Source organism: Aythya marila, assembly GCF_965140915.1.
Source record: "Aythya marila genome assembly, chromosome: 13".
NCBI classification, from domain to species: Eukaryota; Metazoa; Chordata; class Aves; order Anseriformes; family Anatidae; genus Aythya; species Aythya marila.
The window spans coordinates 1,664,010-1,683,259 of NC_139054.1; the positions used below are offsets into that span (position 1 = coordinate 1,664,010).

At 44.8% G+C, this 19,250-nt stretch overlaps 1 protein-coding gene across 4 annotated transcripts; it reads left to right on the forward strand.

Annotated features, from left to right (window-relative positions):
* The first annotated feature begins 1,110 nt into the window (after nt 1-1,110).
* Nucleotides 1,111-13,685, forward strand: LPAR4 (lysophosphatidic acid receptor 4). Of its 4 annotated transcripts, none has more exons than XM_082771204.1 (3): nt 1,111-1,428; nt 3,778-4,019; nt 11,545-13,685. In XM_082771204.1, the coding sequence occupies exon 3, from the start codon at nt 11,698-11,700 to the stop codon at nt 12,742-12,744; it is 1,047 nt and encodes a 348-aa protein (XP_082627330.1). In that variant the 5' UTR covers nt 1,111-1,428; nt 3,778-4,019; nt 11,545-11,697; the 3' UTR covers nt 12,745-13,685. The 4 variants fall into 4 exon arrangements, with proteins under 4 accessions (XP_082627330.1, XP_082627332.1, XP_082627331.1 ...); XM_082771205.1 differs by lacking the exon at nt 1,111-1,428 and adding an exon at nt 1,972-2,428; XM_082771206.1 differs by lacking the exon at nt 3,778-4,019.
* Nucleotides 13,686-19,250: the final 5,565 nt, after the last annotated feature.

Consider the following 19,250-nt stretch of genomic DNA (forward strand, 5'->3'; position numbering starts at 1 on the left):
GACTTTTGTTAAGAGTGTTTAATTGAACCAATTTATCTAGAGAGAAAGCAAACATGCCAGATAGGTACAGCTGCTTGGTTCAAATCCAAAAGCATCAAAGTTGGCATAATTGCTACGTTCTGGCCAAATACTGAATGAAGCACAGAAGGTTTTTTAAAAATAAATAAATAAATAAATAAATGTCCTGTATTTATTCTTCAAGGAGTAATTTGGCCCTCTTCCAGCTTCAGCAGAACTACAGCAAGCCTCCCTAACAGGTTTGCCCAGGGACCGGTACCTCTGAAGGCTCAGCCATGAGACATCCATCCACAAAGGTATCAATGTGTTCACCCTACTCTGCATCACTGCTTGCAGCACACCCAGCCCCAAACCATCCAAACCATGCTTCTTTCCCCAAACAGAGGGATTTGAAATGCAGACTCGTTGTTTAATCAGTCCCCACTGAGGGTATTCACGCTCGCATAAGAATGGTGCCAGGGGCTGAAAAGCTGCAGCATTATACCCGAGCAATCAGCCTTGCCACGAAAGCATGAGCATGCCCACAAGCCAGAAAAGCTGACTGCTGGTCACACATTTTGGGAAGGATGGAGGAAAGTTGGTAATTCCTGACTGTGAAGGCTTTACCTGCTGCAGTACAGCAAGCCAGCGGGCTGGCCTGCTGCACCGAGGGGCAGCCCACGGGCATCCTACTGGCTCCGTGCCCAGCCACAGCACGCGAGCCAACTGCTTATACTGGTGGGTTTTGCATCTTAAGCCCTCCCCAGCCCCTATTTTCATCCCTGCACTTGTGCACCAGTGATGTGTGGCGATGGCCGTCCCTTTACAATTTACCCAGATTATCTCTCATCTTTACATGCCAGCTGAAAAAGGGAAAAAATGGCCCTTTGACCAGCAGGAATAGGAAACATCTGCACCTTCAGCGTTTTCAATTTAAATCCACACTTGCGTTTTACAGTCGATGTAAACTGCGAGCCCTCAGAGGATGAGGTTTTGCAGACTGGAGCGAGGCTGTTACATGAGATATTCAGGAAGTTATTTGAATCGACTGGATAAAAGCCGGTGGCAGCTGGGCGTGCTGCAGAAGCGAGACAGAGACCGCTGCATCAGCCACCAGCCCAAGGAATAACATTAGTTCCAGCTCCACAATGAGTTGTTTACTGGCCTTGGCTGCCTGTGGGAACAGCCAAGAGGAGCGGAGGAAAAGGACAGACGAGCACAATGCGAGCGAGACACATTAGGTGGGAGGCTGGGCTTTGAAAGCACACTCAGGATTTCAAACCTATGGAACTGCAGAGGGCTGAAAAAAGAAATAAAAGGGCACTGGCTGCTGCACGGCGTAAACAGGCTGAGACAAATAAGCCGGCTGCTGCATTTCTCCTCCCTGCTGCCTGAAGATCCTCTGTCCTAGCTGGAGGGCTGATATGAAAGGTAAGAGATAAAAACACAGCTTGCAGCTACGGGCTCTGCTGGAGGGCAGATTCACCCAAAGGCAGCAGCAGCTCTCAGGGCAGGCTGCACAGGCAAGAGTCAGAAGGCAGTGTTCAGAGTTGTGCCCCTACATTTTTTCTGAGAGCTTACAGGTTTTCCAGCAGGAACTTTCAGGCTTTCAGAGCAAACTGCTGGGGAGAAAGAGTCCAGGCAGCTCTAGGCAACCCCTTTGAGAATTTTTCCCCAACAAAAAGCAAGCAAACAAAAAATCTTTCTAAACAGATTTGGAAAGCTATTCTGTTTGTACAGAAGGCTTTGCTTTGCAGCTCCCTGGCGCTACCCAATGCCTCCCTGTCTCCCACCCCCTCCTCACTTTTAATTTTTCAATCGGAAGGACAAAAAACAACAGCCACGCAAAGGAAAATCCGAGCTTTTTAGAGTTTTTGCCTGGCGTGGGCACTCCTGCGGGCTGTGTCCGGGTGCTGTCACCCCAGCCTCGGTGCTCCCCATCGCCAGCTGCCCCTGAGCTGCTCACCCTCACCCAGAGCCAGGCGATGCTCAACGAGGGAGAGAACCCAGCCAGAGGGACCCAGCACAGAGCCAGGCGCGGGGCGGGCTCTGGCTCCAATAATACATCCCTGCCCAATGGAAAGCGTTTCCTACAGAGACCCCCAAGGGTTCCCCCTGCCCACAGCCCCTGCACAGACATTGGGCCCATTCTTGCGTCCCGTTTCCCAAGACACGATGGCTGCAGCCTTCAGCAGTTTTGTTCCCTCCCCGAACAAAGGAACGGAGAGAGCTGCCGGGAGCTTTGCGCTTTAAAGATGAACGGCAAACTTTTAGGAGCGAGAGCCTGCAGATCTTCCGTGTGGGACTAGCTCGGCGTTGGCTCCGTGCACAAGAAAAGGATAAATGGGGGCTGTCAGGGGGGAATCGGTCCGAAATCCGCCGAGCGGCTCGGTGCCACGGGCGTGATCTCAGCCCTGGCCACTCTGCCCCGGTAAGTGCCTGCCTCTTCACTAACGCAGCAGAAAAGCCTCCAAGATTTCATGTCAACCCTGAAAAAAAAATGATTTTAGCGTTTCCTAAAAGCTGCCAGCTCAGACAAAGCTGGGGTATAAATCTAGGCGGCTGGGCTCGAGTTGTGCATTTCAATGGAGATTAGCAGTGTTTTTTCTGCACAGGCAGATCTCATTCCTCTTACTTGAGCTGTGCTGTGATTTGGATGGAGGAGGTGAATGTTTCTGTTTAAAGGGAAAAAGATGATCTCTCCAACTTTTTGGAAAGTAATTACTGGATAAGCTGCTTGTCCCAACTGTTGCTGTGGAAATCGTCATAATTCACATCATAATTCTCATTGTGTTGCTGCAGATGACACGTTAAGGACTTTTCCATCCCTGTTGTTTGTTGCAGATTTGTGAAAAATATGCCTGGCTGAGGGCTTTTTTTTTTTTTTGTACTTGAAGTCAGTATTGTAAAAACACTTTAATAGGAGCTTAAGAAAGGATTCTATATAAATAAATGCGGCTTAAACTTAATGATTTTACAGTGATACATGCCTTCTGCTTCATGTACTGTGAGATCTGGTTTCTATAGGCTACATTAAAATTAGGAAATGTTGCATTTTTTGTACTGCAGAAGTGTAGCATTTTGCTTATCTTTTTGACTTCCATTTATGGCCAGAATGCACTCCTTTTAATCTCAGTAGTAAAATTCCACTGGAAAAAAAAAATCCTATAGAGCGCTAAGCAGACAAAACTAACGTTGTCAGAAGTAAAATGAACGATGAACAACATACTGAAAACAATTTGAAGATGCAGCCATTTGGAAGAAATAAGACAATACAGTATAAAATCACTGCAGAAATTTTGCAAGAAAAGATTTTTTTTTTTTTTTAATGATTGTCCTTAATCTTTCTTTGAGAGGAGACAACTGTGTGATTTAGCACTGCTCCCCTATATGAACAGAATAGTAAAACCAAGATGATGGGAAGTGCAAAGTTCACAGGTCGGTGATAAGGATATTGCCCCCTCGTAGCAGTTTTTCATCTTCTTTCCCTTACTAGCATTCTGAAAGCCAAAATAAATCAGGCAGGAAACTAACCTTGCAACTTCAGGGGGTTCAAAGCCTATTCATTTTGAAAGAAGGTCCTGAAAAACATGGGAGGGAGGAAGGGTGGGGGAAGCTGAGCATGCATTTCACTTTAATCCTCTGAGACTAAAAATGAGACTCCTGCTTGGCTGGGGCTAGGTCAGTTGATAAAAATCTGGAGTGAGGAGCTGAGCTTGTACGCAGAGAGACAAACGGAACCAATGCCTGAACGTGATTACCCGCTCGCTTTCATTGCAGAGTATTGCAATGAGACAGAAAATGTGAAAAACTGCACCTTCCAGTTTTCTGAGCGACAGCAGCGGTAACATTAGCTGCGCCTGAGCTCTGCAGCCCGCACCGGAGAGAGGACGCACCCCCAGCTGTAAGATGGTTGCCCTCCTCCAGCCTGTCACCTCACGGCTGGAGCACAAGAGGAGGAATTAAGGCAATTTTACCCAAACCTTCAGCCAGATCCTGGGGACAGGGAGCGGGATAGGAAGGTAGGTAACTTCTGTGCTTGGCACGGGAACAGAGCGAGAGGAGGTTGCTCCTTGAGGAGCGCGGTTCATGGCAAAGCCATTTGGGAAGTCTGTTCCTGTGGCACTGCTTTAGCACTTGGGACACGGCTGCTTGCAGCAGACAGAGCTCAAGCCCCTGCTGGGTGCTGCCTGGGTGCCCCATAAAGGGGTGCCAGAGCTCCTCTGCCCCGTGACCTGCTCACCTGGGCAGCAGTGGCCTGCTGTGTCTTCTGGTGCATCAGGAGGAATGGTAAATGCCTACATGTAAGATAACCTCAAACTGCCATTGATATTTTATTAATCACATAAGATTTGCTGAATCAATGAACTAGAGTCTGCTCGGTCTCTCCAGGGCCACACATCTACCTATGGCAATGTTTGTGATGCATCTGGGCAGGCTGCAGCAAACTCCAGCTAAAGCCGTGGTGTCAGGGCTTCCAATTACTGGTATCTGACTGTTGTGTACATGGATGATGTGCTGGCCCCTGTCTGATGGCCCCTAGTCACAAATGACTATTTGGGTGGCTGGTAAGCCACCCCATCCATGGACTGGGATGGGTGAGGATGGCTCCCAGAGCTCGCATCCATTCCTCAGGAGGTCTTTCCAGGTCAAGTGTGTGTGCAGAAGCTCTGCTCCTTCACACGCTGCACCTCCTCCATAAATAAGGACCTGATTTAGTCTCAGGGAAGGGGAGCTCACTGCCTTTCACAAAAGGCAAATTCTCTCCTTGAAAAGAGGAGCTCTTTATTCCCCAAAATAGACAGTGCACCATCTTCTGAGCTCAGTCCCATAAGAGGGGATAAAGATGCATATGGCATCGGAGCCAAAGTAGCCTGAGCTGACCCTAGCTGCAAGGAAAGTTTTCTGAACCGTTTGTAACAGTTTGGCTTGGTTTTGTAGAAAACACAGGCTCTTTACCTTGGCAAATGAAAATGAGGGGCATTCACTGGTCCCTAAGTCCTGAGACAAAGGCGGGTGCTAACAACATGGCAGATTGCTTTCTCTGTATGTCACTATCACAATATCTTAAGTCCCTAATATACGCCCATAAACAGATAGCCACAAATGAAGCTCTTTTTTTTTTTTTTATCAAATATTATTCCTATTTTCATTTTTGAACCCACAGATAACATCATCTTCTTCCCCAGCAGGCATTTGCTTTTACATGGGAAAGAGAAATTATATGCCCCAGTGAAAGCAGGGGGCCTTATATCATGCCAAAGTATCACTCCCCTAAAAAAAATTTCTAAGCAACTTCAGGAACTGCCCTCACTGGCTGAGATTTGGTGTTTTTGCATTGTGGAGTCATTTTATGTTTATTTTAACGCCCTGCTGCAATGCGTTACCCTGTAGCTCTTACAGAAAAATAGTGTAGCTGCACGCTGTGCTTCCCCACACGTGCTTCCATTATACACCAGTGAATATTTTTCAAGGCCCTGCTGCTTTCCCCAGAGGGGTGGGGAGGGTGGTACGGTGTGGGACGGCACATCTCCAGTGCTCCCAAGGCCAGATGAGACTACAGCTGCCCACATCACCCACCCCGTCCACACTCCTGTCAGAAGGGAGCACTCAGACCTTCCCCTCTGCACCCAGAATAAAGCATTTAGAGAGAACAAAGCCCTGTTTTATCTACTCCAGACAGTAAATGAATGCAGGGCACAGATCCTTCAAGGTCCTGAGCGCTGGAGCGAAATACAGGTTGTCTTCTGTCCTGCTAATTTCCACGGATGTGGACCCACAAGGAAACCAGCTGTCCTCCCCTGTACTGAGGTTTAGCTTGCAAAAGCTGAAATAGGCATCTGTGCTGTGGTGCTGGCAGCTGGATGGAAGCTTGTTGATGCTAATATATGCAAAGAAAAAAAAAAAGCCTATAATTTTTGGATAAACAGAGGTGAAAGTTCAGCTCTCCTGCTTCAGCAAAGGGACTGAAAAGGAACCATGGCTGTGGGAGCGATGCTCAGGTGAAAGGAGGGCTTCATGCGGCTGCAGGCGCCTCATGAGGAGCAGGGTAAAGGCAACAAGAAGCCCAAAAGCCAAGCAATCACCAAGGAACCACTGGAAATTGTGTCAGAGAAGGCAAAGAAAGGAAGCTTTTTGGGCAGAACGCTGGCTGGAAAGAGTTTTGGAAGCATAAGCAAATAAACTGAGTTCTGTTGTTGGATTCCCAAGCGGTTCAGGGAAACAGGACTCTCTTATTTTTTTCTTCTTAAACATGCTTTGTAAATAAACAGGGCTACATCAAAGGCACAGCTACCTCCATCACCAGTTTCTACTCCTGAGCGAAAACAACCTGTAAATCTTCAAGAATTGGGCCAAACAGTGCAATGATGCTTTTCCTCAATCATTTTTTTTTTTTTTAATTTGCATCTAAATCTTGTTACCATGTTCTCTATTGAATCTAGCAATACTATTATAAAGTGATCTCTATTTAGAAAGAAACTCGAGAGTGAGAAGAGCAGCATTCCTACAGTCCTCCATCATCAGACTGATGGTTCCTTTGCAAGCAAAAGTGTCCCCCTTACAGGAATAAGATAATGCAGACTTCGCTGGGAAGTTTGGGGTGATTTCCACAGCTTCTGGGCTGCGGGCCAGGCCTTCTGAAAGCAGTCATGGATGTTGAGGCCAAAGCACTGCAAGGGTTAAGGGGGTGATGTAAATGGAGAGAGACATTCTCAGTGAAAACAAAAAGAGAGTCATGCCCTGAGGATCAGTGTCTGAATATGGGGTAAGTCAGTTCACTATTCTCTTCAGAAGGAAACATTTTAATTAGCTCAATACAAAACAGATACAGCACAGAGAAGTCACCATGAGCAGGAAATGCTTTGTGGGTCTCAAAGGACAGTTAGGAGACAACTGGCAGTGCTGACCAATTAACAACAACAAAAAAAAAGAGGCACCATTAGGTTTGGGTCCGATAGGCTCAGGTTTCCACTTCCCAGCTCCATCTTTGAGAGGAATGAAACCGGGGCCCTGCTACAACTCTCATCCTGGCTCCCAGGCAGGAGAAGGGAGTCATGAAGGTTCCCAGAGAGCCAGAGCCACTGGGGCGGTGGCAAGAGGACAGGAGGGGCTGGCACAATTTTGCCAGTTCGTTCTTCCTCTGCCCAAGACTGGGAAAGCCGCCGGTGAAACCTGATGGACTGAAACAACCAAGCATAACTTGTGGGATCACCTTCCCAGCAGGTGTGAGAGATGTCATTACGCTGGTGGCAAATCCTGGGGAATCGAGGTACCGCTGGCATTGAAGGCCCTGCCACAATAAGTGTCAAAGTCATGAATAAGAGCCTTTCTGCTGCCTTTTATGCTAATCGCCAGAAACCATCCCCTCCTGCCCTGCACAGCCTAGGCATTCTCTCCGATAAAACACAGGGAAGAATGGCCCTTTGAAGCGACAGAAACCCTCGCTGGACTTCAAAGTCACCCTTCTGTCTGCTTCTTTCCTACTGTTCTCAGCTACATCACTTCGGATTAGTAAATGAAAGGGATTAAAGCACTTGTACTTTCCATCCCTTCGGATAGTCAGCAGTGCTTTGTTTCCAGGCAGCTGCTTCGCTTCCCATCACCTAACCCTTCCTGCTCCCACCCTGCTGGGAGAAAACACATGCACAGGTTACCTTAAGGCTGCAAAAGGTGCTAGGGAAGATGGAGAGCTCAAAGCAGAGCCAAACCCAGACTTGGTGTCCCATGAAAAATTCAGTTGGTGCTGCAAGCACCCCTTCCCTGCAGCAGTAGGTCCATCAGCACTGGCTGTGCCTCAGCCCCTGCCATGGGTCACCGGGAGAACGGAGCCAGCGTGTGACAGCAACTGCCCTGCCAGCCTCAGAGAGGGAAAAGCCAGCAGCCAGATTCCCCCAAACTGGAGAGTTGTTCTTAAAACTGCTTCTGCTTCATGTTGTCAGAGTGCTCCTTGCAACCAAAAATACAAAATAGCAAAGCTCTTACTGAAGAGAGACACTTGGTGGGCTGAAATCCCGTTGTGGTTACAGATATTGCAGGAGTAGCAATGCAGTTTGGGCTCAGGGGGAGGCTGCATTGCTGCATCTCCATTGTTGCTTTGCTTTCTTTGATTTCACATTGTGTGGTTTTCAAATGAGTATCTGTAAGCATTTACAAATGATCATTTTGGTTTTATGATTGCCCACTAGCAGTGCCATAGGATTATCAAAAACATTCACTTTTACAGCTAGAAAATAGATGTTTCTGTCTATAAAATCTATATTCGAACAGTTACAGTACATCTCACCTTACCCTGTAGTGCTTACAACTGCCTGGAAGAATCCAAGTCATAGAGCTTTATGCAGAATTATCTAAACAAAAGTCTTCAAAACAAACAAGCAAGAAAAAGAAAACAAAAACAAACCAAAGTCCCAACAATAACAAAAGCTTTTTTGGGCCTTCTGCATAATTACAGTGGAATGAAGGAGAGAAATAAACACCAAGATATTGAAGACAAGATAGTTTGCAGGAGTAAGACCATCACACACAGTCTCACTGGTGGGTGCAAAGTGCACATCATGCAGTTGTTGTACCTCCTGGGTAACAGGGAAGTGAAAACCCCTTAATGAAAGGAGTTCTTGTTGAGCCAAGGCTTAAAGCACGTGCTAGGCCCAAGGAAAATATTTATTTACAAGGTCAGGGTCTGAGTCTGTCAAAACACAAGTCCTGCTATAACCTAGAGAGATTTCAGGACAAAACCTACTGAAAACACCCCAGAAATGATATTCCCACCTTTTGATCTCTCAGTTTTTGGCTTCAGGTCCTATAAAGCCTGTATCTCACAAGATTAGAGAGAACTAACATTTTAAAAAAGCATTGCTAGGTTGTTGGGCTTTTTTTCCCCCAGCAAAGCAACAGAGGTGAGCGCGATATAGATGAAGAGCATCCTGCTGCTTTAATCCTGAGTGAAAAGAAGGAAAGGGAGTCTTGCATCCAGCAAACTAAATCTGCAGAATGATGCTGCAGAATTTAAAGCACATGCCTCAGTTTGAAAGCAGCTTGTCACCCTGTTTAAACACCTCTGTGTTAGATAGGTGAACAGCACAGGCTTGTATTTTCAAGACTGTAACCTAGCTAGACAACTGCTGGGAGGCAGTTCTCAGATTTATACACCAGAAAAACTGATGTTGGCCCCTGCAGTTGTCTGATACAGAGCAGGAAAAGGATCCAATAATCAAGCACCTTTCCTCCCGCATAACAAGCACCTGGGTCAGGCTGCTGGCAAAGACCACTTATGGCAGTAGTAAAGGTAGGAATTTCAAAGCCTTAAGCCTGCCATGTCAAGTCTTGCTTTGAGGAATAACCGAAACCCTGAGCTACGTGCACAGATTGGGAAGTGGGGTTTCCATCTGCCTCCCATGAATAAAATGGGAAAAACACAGATGAGCAAAAAAGCCCAAAGAGGCCTAAGGAACATTTTGCTCCCCCACACAGCCCTTTCCCACACTGTCCACCCCCAGCCCTGTACGACACATAACGAATCATCTGCCCACAGCTGCTCTGGAGACAGCCCGAACCTGGGCTTTGATCTCATTTGCCATTGCCACACAATCAACAGTAATCAGATAAGGGCACATCTATTTCTGATCTGAATATTTGCTAATGCAGGATATCGTTATCACAAACATGCAGTGCAAAAGGCAAGGAGGAGTTCGCTAATTTGGGTTAAGAGCTTGTGTCAGTCATCTGTGGTAGTTGATGCACACACAGCAGATCCACCCAGGACAGCAAACCAGCTCAAAGCACTGCTTTGACGCCCCAGACCTGATACCATCCCAGCCTGCAGAGGGCAAGAAACCTCCCTGACAGGATACATGCAATAGTATCAAGACATCTTTTTGAATGTCAAAAAAGTTAAAAATCATCTGACAAGTGAGATCTGGGGATCCTCCCTTCCCGTTCTGCTTCAAACCCAGCCGATCTACGATGGGCAGAGAACCAGCTGGGTGACAGCGCTGCCTTCAGGGGCACACAGTGAGCCTGCTACTGCCTGGGCTCTCCCAGAGGTAAGCAGAACTGGCACCTTCCACGTAGCAAAGCCGTGGCTGCTGTGTCTTCCTCAGCACTTGACATTTTACCAGCAGACTCGCTGCCAGAACGTAACAATAACTGTCAGCATGAGTTTTTCCCAGTAGGAAAACATTTGATTCTGATCAGTTTGCATCTTAGGTTGTCTTGATTCCATGCTTTCTGCCCCAGTTTGTTTGTTTACGTGTTGCCGTTTCAGTCTCTAACACAAACACATTCAATTACGTGTTTGCTGTTGTAACCATGTTGTCAGAGAACCACTTTCTGGAACAGATCCTACTCTTCACAGCGGTTTCATCTCTAAATTACTCTGCAGTTGTAGTTACTAAGATGTTCCTTAGATTACAAACTACAAAAGAATTTACAAACTTCGCTTTGTATTTGGTTTGCTTTGTTTAAAGAGGCAAAGTTCTCTGCCCAAGTTACCCAACTTTGCTGCACAGCTCCAAAATGTCCCACTGCCATGCCCACTTCCAGCTCACAAACCCAGTCGGTGAGACTCTCCCTTCGCTTCTGCTCACAGGCTGATACAAGAACATCAGGACAGTTCATACAACGCTTATTGTTCATAAAGCACTTATCTCAAACAAACACCATTGTTTACTTAAAGTCTATACCTCTCTAAAGCTTACTGAATTGGACAAAGTCTTACAAGAGCGTAGTTCATGAATTTTTAAAAATTTCAAGTTCTCAAACTGGACAAAGAGGAGAAATAAGAAAATTGTCAGTGCAACTTAGAGAGTTGATTTTGCAAATCATTTTACATCTGAAAACCATCCCCTCAGTAAACAATACACATAGTTTCTGTGAAAACAGTGAAATGATACACTTAGTTTCTGTGAAAAACACAAATTTTTCAAAGTAGCAAACATAAATTTGGAAAGCATTTTAGAAAGACTTCTGAAATACATTTTTCACATCGGAAAACATAAGGATGTTCCTATTTTCAAGCAAAAAAAAAAGACAAAAAAGCAATTTGTCAATGATTTTATTGCTTTTATTGTTTTGTTTTTTTTTTTTTTTTTCATTAAGTTGTAAATTCATAAGTTTAATTCCTGCACTTTTCAAAATAAACATGAAAATTTTCAGCTCTTGTCACAAGTTTAGGTGAAGATTTCAGACCTAATTCCACACCTGGGCAATATCATGGGTCTGTGATTTAATTTCTGTCCGAGCACACTGGGCCAATTCCATCTCAAATTTTAAAGAAAAACCTTTCCAAGTGGAAAGCTGGAATTAGCTACCATTCTCCTTCCAATCGGAGGACAAGAGAGCAAAGGGGGAAGCAAGGGAAAAAGCCATGTCTTAACTGCTGTGTTCAACTTTGAAAAATCCCAGTTATGGTGAAATTTATGAAGAGTACTTGGTAAATTAATTACTGGCCTTGTTTGCACACCCATGCATGTGGAGGAGTATGTGCACTCAGACAATTTATATGATAGGAGGTTGCAAAACTGACGGCTTTATTTCTTTCTTCTTTAGGATGAAAGGACTTGCACTGAAGACATGGTAGCAGGGTGTCAAGCAACCTTCCTGGAATGCATTTCTTCAGGAAGAAAAGAGATCCCTGCCTTGTTTTATGGACGGCACTGAAGTAGACTTTGAAGTTCTTTGGAAGCACATCACAAACTTGGCATGGGAAACCACAGCAACAATCATACCTGTTTGACAGATGATTCCTTCAAGTACAACTTGTATGGAGCTGTGTACAGTGTGGTCTTCATCCTTGGTTTAATTACCAACTGTGCCTCCCTCTTTGTTTTCTGCTGTCGGATGAAAATGCGAAGCGAAACAGCCATTTTCATGACAAACCTGGCAGTTTCAGATCTGCTGTTTGTGTTCACTTTGCCTTTTAAGATCTTTTACAATTTCAACAGGCACTGGCCTTTTGGAGATAGCCTGTGCAAGATTTCTGGTACAGCATTTCTCACCAACATCTACGGTAGCATGCTGTTTCTCACTTGCATTAGTGTTGACCGTTTCCTCGCTATCGTCTATCCATTCCGGTCTCGTACCATAAGGACCAGAAGAAACTCAGCCATAGTCTGTGCAGGTGTTTGGATATTGGTCCTCAGTGGTGGGATTTCAGCTTCATTGTTTTCCACAACCAACATCTCCAACTCCAGCACAACTTGTTTTGAAGGTTTTTCGAAACGTATCTGGAAAACCTATTTGTCTAAGATCACTATATTTATTGAAGTGGTAGGATTCATAATTCCTTTGCTACTCAACCTTACGTGCTCTTCTTTAGTTCTCAGGACTCTCCGGAAACCTGCCACCTTGTCTCAGATCGGGACAAACAAAGAGAGAGTATTGAAAATGATCATTGTGCATGTGGCCATTTTTGTCGTGTGCTTTGTGCCTTACAATTCCATACTCTTCTTGTATGCCCTCGTGCGGTCCCAAGCAATAGCAAATTGCTCCTTGGAGAGGTTTGCGAGGACAATGTACCCAATCACATTGTGCATTGCAACAATGAACTGCTGCTTTGACCCATTCATCTATTACTTCACATCAGAATCTTTCCAGAAATCTTTCAACATAAAGACCCAGATAAAAATGGATTCTCTTTTCAAGACTGAGACCCCTCTCACAAAGACTACGCTACCAGCACCACAGGATGAAATAAGTGACCAAGCTATTACAAATGGGGGAGATCCAACATCTGAATCCCATTTCTAGTGCCATGTTTACACATGGAGTTATCCCCCATTACTTTTTGATTAACACCATGTGTGAACTAGTTCTTTCAGAGCATATGGGTTCTTGCATGGCGTTAATGAAGAAAAGCTACTTGGGGATAACTACACAGGTAGACAAATTGTTATACTGGGATTGCCCCACCAGATGTGACAGGCAAGCATTACATAAAACTCCTGGTGGACCTCTTCGAAGAGCATGGATCGCTGACAAATGCACCAGCTAAGAAAGGAACAGAACAGATTCTTTAACCTAATATGCCAACATTTGGCATTTTTTCCCCCTAGTGGTTAACATAGGACCTGCTGGGAAACAATTTTTTTTTTTCTTAGAGATCTGTCAATATTTCATGCCTTCTGGAAATGCATCATCATATGTTAACTCAGTAACTTCACACAATATGTATGTTTGCTTAAAAAAGGCATAATAAAAGCTTTTGGCTTTTCCTTGACTACAAGAGTATATAGATCCTGGCTTCACTAGGTACCTGCATATTAAGTTTATTGTATGGAAAGGCTTGGAATGTAAATAATTGTTTTGAAAGTAAGCAGATCGGTTACTTGATATAAAAAAAGTAATAATGATGCAGTTTTGAAATAAGTTTCATTTTTGTAAGATTAACATGTCTTGTAATTTATTTTAAATGACATCTCTAGGGAGAATTAAAGAGCACATTACTGCTCTGTTGCACCTGGGTTTTTACATCCCAGGAGATTATGGGACTTAACCCATAAAGTCAGCTAAAGGAAAGGGCCTGAAACCCCAGAGTTCTTGCCAGGCCAAGTCTCTTATGTGGAAATCACATACATCTGAAAGGCTGAAGAACCTTGGAGTACTGACCTCGCAAAAAAGCATGTTTGGATACAGAAAATTGATGTCAGTGCATCCAATTAACAGAAGATCTTGTGATTGCTTGGTTTGCTTTTTTTTTTTTTTTTTTTTTTTTTTTTTTTTGCTACACAATCAACTAATTAAACTAGGTCTCAAAATAATTCCAAAAAAAAAAAAAAAAAGTAAAAATAAGTCACACTCTTCCTAGTTGCAATGTTTTCTTGTTTTGCAATTAATTTATTGCATAGCCTGCATTTCCTTTTACAGATATAGATTATATAAATGTGGAAAGTTAACTATCTGTATGTTGTTGCATTTTACTACATGGTTCATTTCTCCAGCTGTTGTTCCGCATTTCAAGCTGTACTGACCTTACCAGGCCAATTCATTCTTAAGTGTAAGACACATAAATGAGGAAACCAAGTAAACTTGAAAAAGTATGAAGTTTTACTTGTTAGATCAGTAATCTACATTTTCCACAGTACACCGTAATGCTACTTCTAGGGCTATATTGCCAAAAAAGACAAAATATTAATTGAACAGATGTTTTCCACTCAGCCATTTGTCTTACTTCCCTCAGATCAAGTCTCATGAGATATCAAGCTACACAAGCATGATTACTTCTTAAAGCAATCAGTTTTTTTGAAGTGTGAAAAGAATTCAGTGGCAAAGAAAAATGTTATGCTATAAAGGGAGTATTTATTAATACATTCACTTTGAATTAAAAAAATAATCTTCCCAAACTAGCTTACCAAGCCTAAAACAAACCCTAGAGGTCACTATTTAACCCCTAAATGGCTGCCACTTATCTACTGCCCCTGTCTGTTGGCTCTTACTGCAGAAAAGTATATGATTAACTCATTATGTGCAGAGTACTACAGCACCCAAACTATTCCACCTCAGCTTTGAGTTATGGCCATATTCACTAGAAACTTGCACACAAGGCTGGCTTAGGAGCTTTTTGCTGCACATCAAACTTAAACATCACTTTAGAGCAGAGAAAAAGGTGAAAAGCATTCAAACCCATTGGTGGAATAAAATTGATGTGGCAGGACAATGGCACAGTTACAATAAATTAATTACAATAAATTTGTCAGCAGTTGGGAAAAGTTTACCACAACTAGAAGCAGTGAGCTGTGTTTAATGAAGCTTTTAAGAAGCATTAATATCTGCTGAACACCTCTGCTCATCCCTTTACACTGAAAACACAAGACCCCAAGATCTGATTTTAACTAGCATTGCTCTCACCTGCCACCTCCCAATGTTCCTCCCTAAATCCACCAACGTGGCCCTGTAATTCAGCACAGTCACTTAACCATACAATAAGTGAAAGTCCGTGCCATGCCCCTTTCCTTCCCATACAGGCCTGAACTATTTTAAACTTTTAAAGTTTCGTATTTCCTTTGGCTGATGAGCCTGTTTCAACACTTGCCATAAGATGTATACATTTCAGAGAAGCTGTTTCCATAACTTCAGATCAAAACGCAGAGCGAGGCGAGAGGCAGGGTTTTCCATGCACGACACTGCCTCTGAGGGCTGGGAGACATCTCAAGCTGGGCGAGAGGGATGGGGAACCCAGCCCCACTACTCTGCCATTAATGGGTTATTGAAAATAGCATTGGGTGAGATGAGTGCTGTATTCACAGGGATGGGAGAGAGAAGGGAAAAAAGAATACACTAAAAAGCTGAGGTTACAGTACTGAAGATTCATTTCAGCCTGTTAGAAAAATATATGGCACGTGAGTACATGGTCTTGTACGTGGTATAAAAAGCCTTCTTTCTTCAGCTTTACAAAGACTAGAAACTTGTTTATAGGCTAGCTTGCTCGCAATGAGCAACCTTTAACTGTCAGCTTGTAAACCTTACTTTAAAGCTGCTGCTTCCCACTCGCAAACAAGGAGCAGAAAGCCAGCATGCCCACGTCACACAGGGGTTAGGAGCTCTGAGGGATGAGGCTGTTCTCACCTGGTCACTCCGGTCTGAGCAGGGCAGAACCAGGCTCAGCACCAGGCCAACATCTTGTCTGCAAGGATCCTGGAAGACCTGCTCTGTGCTCCGCAGACCTTCCTCTAGCTAAAGCCAGGGGAAAAAACATCTAACCTAGAAACCACTGTCTAGCCTTCTTAAGGAAATGTTAAAAGAGAGGGGGAAAGAACTGTGTGTGACTGGACAACCTCCAGGCTGTACATACATAGCTTGACTGTAATCCGAGCATAATGGTTGTCTTTTTCTAAGTGAAACGAGTGCCAATGCTTACAAATTTCTGTTTGCAGTTTTATGGGGCAAGAGCTGCGGTCGATATTCTCACATAAAATGTAATACTATCATCATGTGCCAAAATGCTAACTGAAAAGATTCATTATTTTGTAATTTAATACCTTATAAATTATATGGAGATCATATGTTGACTGACACTCACATCTGGTAGGATAGTTCTTGACTAATCTTTTTTCTAGGTCAGGTACACCAAGTAAATGCTCTACGGTTTGTGTATAAATAACCAATTATGCATTCAGGAAGAAGAAAAGTAATTTTTCAGATGCTGGTAAAGCCAGGCTGGGAGGAATGATGGTGGTAAATGAAGAGTGGATTCACAGTTTTTCTGGCTAACACGCAGCAGAGTTCCTTCTGCCTAACAAAGGGCTATTGTCAGCAAACAGCACGCACCAGAACTAGGGGTTTAGAAGCAAAAATCAAATTAGAAGCTAATGCCTTTATCTAGCTGAAGCTAGGAGACAGGATGTGGCAGTGCTCTCAGATGCTAAACATACAGTGTTATTCAAGGGTTTCACTGCTCCCAGCCAGCTCACTTTTCCTATTCCCCATCCCTCCCTATGCGATTCACTCACTGTAAGCTCACCACAGCACTTTGCAGTGCTTTCCCTGCTGGCACGCCAGAGCTCTGAAAAGCAGCCTCTGCCCAACTGCCTCTGCATATGCACAGCTGTGCAATGCGCCGTGCCAGCCCGAGTTCCCAGGGTAGGTGTCATGATGTGAGGAAGCACAGCCTTGAACAACAGCCACCCCGAAAGCCCCTCCTCTCACAGGAGTATTTTTTTTGGTAACACAGCAGACTCTACATCAGATGAAAGGCGCCAAGTGTTTGTGTGACAGCACAAATCTTCCCCATCTTCACAGAACCAGTGCAAATTACCCAGGCTCCAATATACAAAGCACAAGGGCAAGGAGGCAGTGAAAGTCATACACAAGTCATGCCCTGGTCCTTGCACAAGTTACAATGAGAAGTTCCTGTGCTGCCCATGCAAATACACAGCTGTTCCTCAGAGAGCAAAGCTGTTCCCCCCACCCTCATCCATCACAGCCCTGCTGTGTGGATTCAGCCTCTAAAAACACCCCCAGGATGGTTTTTGGAAGGCCTCCCTGTGGCGCTGCAGGGATGACAAGGAGACCCAGTCCTGCTCTGCTCTCTATGCTGTATAGACCAGAGATCTTTCCTCTGGGAAACAGTAGGTAAAGAAGAACGGGACCAATCATGCTGATGAACTCTTACAGCACCTTCAGTGATCTTCTTGAAGGCTGGTGTCCCTACACAACTCCCCAGCACCACTCCGTGTCCCTCCCAGCGGGTGGATTTGCTGCAAAATGGGCAGGAAATGACTGTCTTGGAAATGCTGCCTCAGAACAGCAGCAGACAACAACAGTCCCTGTGAAGGAGCATTTACACAGGGCTCTGTCTGGAGAAAGAAAACAGGAGGCGCATGGTAACAGGGAGGAACTGGGCCATGCACGCAGCAGCTGAGGCTGTTTCCCCAGCACACTGTGGAGATGCTCAAACTGTCATCAACCCAGGCCAACAAATCCAAGTAAAACAGGCCAGAGCAGCACGGGGGCAGCCGTCCTGCAGAGCCGCCCCGTGCTGCTCCGCTGGGTGGGACACCAGAGCCAGGCCGTGCCTGCAGAGCGAGCATAACCCCAAATCCCCACTGCTGCCAAAAATACGGGCTGCAAGGGGTTCTTTGGGTGTGAGGTGAGGGCACCAACAAAACAGTCCTTGTTGCAGTAAGCAGATTATGTTGCTCAGCATTAAGAGGCATGGTTATTGTTCACAAGGCTAAAAAGTCCAAACCCTGTTTCTCCCCCAACTAATGCTCGAAGGGAGGTATTTTAACTCTGTATGACCTCAAGCTTACCTGAGAATCCTGCCTGGGTGTGAGCAGTGTATCAGGCCTCTGACACAGCTCGAACCACCACGAGGTGCTGTGCCACAGAGGTGCTGAATTTTCAAAGCAAGACTTGTGGTAGGTTCATGGTGATGTGCTCAAACAGCCTTGAAAGGGAGAATGATCCACACAGGACACGTTTCTTACTTCCCATAGATATTACAGATCCTCTTCTCCAGGTACTGATTCCAGCTGCTGGAATCTTTCATCGTTTGTCCTGCTCATACCCATGTAAATTAACATGGGGCGGTTCTGCCCCTTGCTGTGCTTTTTGCAGGGTGAGGGAGCTGCCTGGGGTTGGGTAAAGGCAGGACAAAACAGACTGGCAGTCTTAAGCCCATCACTTAGTGCAGTGATTTTACCCCCATTTCACAGCAAAGAAAGAAAAACAGTGCTATTCCTGTTTTTCTATGGAAAATGTCACTTCACTTAAAAATAATATTTAACAGTGCTGGCTGTTCTCTCAGTTCTTAGATTTCATCTCTTCCATGGAAAAACAACAGGACTCATGAGCACACCTAAAACACCAGGACAAGAAAGGAGTCGGGTAGTTTTCTCTTTAGGATCACTGAATGCATGTTTTTCCAAAATATTTAACTGTCAAGTACCTAAGAAAACCCTACACTGGCTGTTCTCTGCCTGTGGGATTTAAACCAATGTAAATATTGTACAGAAATTAACAACGTGCATGTTTTGCACTGCTTGCTCTTTTCTAAATCCATGTGTGTGCACGTGTGTGCGTGCGCATAATGAAAAAGTTTTTTCCGGGAAAACAGCATGTGTGAGTATGCTCATTTATTCCTGACTTCTATAAATATACACATTAACTGGAATAATATTTAAATGGAAGGTTTTCTGTAGAGCTCTTGAGAAATGCTGGCTACATCCGTCATGCAATTTCCTGGAAGCCACGAGCATGGGAAACTGGTTGTTTTAACTTTTTGTTATACATCCCACCCCGGCTGCATCTGAGGCACTGCATCACCACCTCAGTTGTCCCTGCAGTCGTGCCATGCTTCCTTCAAACTCATTCATCGTGGCACTTCTGAAAGTCAGCATCCTAGGACCACAACTGACAAATGAGGCCAGAACAGCTGCCAGAGAACCTATTTTTAATAAATTTACTTCCCTGACATCCCATCTCCCTTCACCAGCACCAGACAACAAAGGCAGAGCCTGGGCTGCCAAAATCCCCTTCTGCTTGTGCCTCCTGCAGCTGCCCTCCTTTTGGCAAGGACATCTGTAGTTCCTCTCTCACCCTCCCATTCCCTATTCCTCCTCCATGGGAGGAGTTTGCTGGCGAGCAGGTTACTGGAACAGCACACTGAGCCCAAAAGGAAAATGAGGGCAGACGTCTTCTCTAAGGGAAAAGGAAAGCATCCATCTCTAGGGCTGGTGTTTTGGCTTTTACATCAACTTCAAGCTCTACCCTGGCACAAAGCTCGTGTCCTCATACTAACAGAATAAAGTTAATCC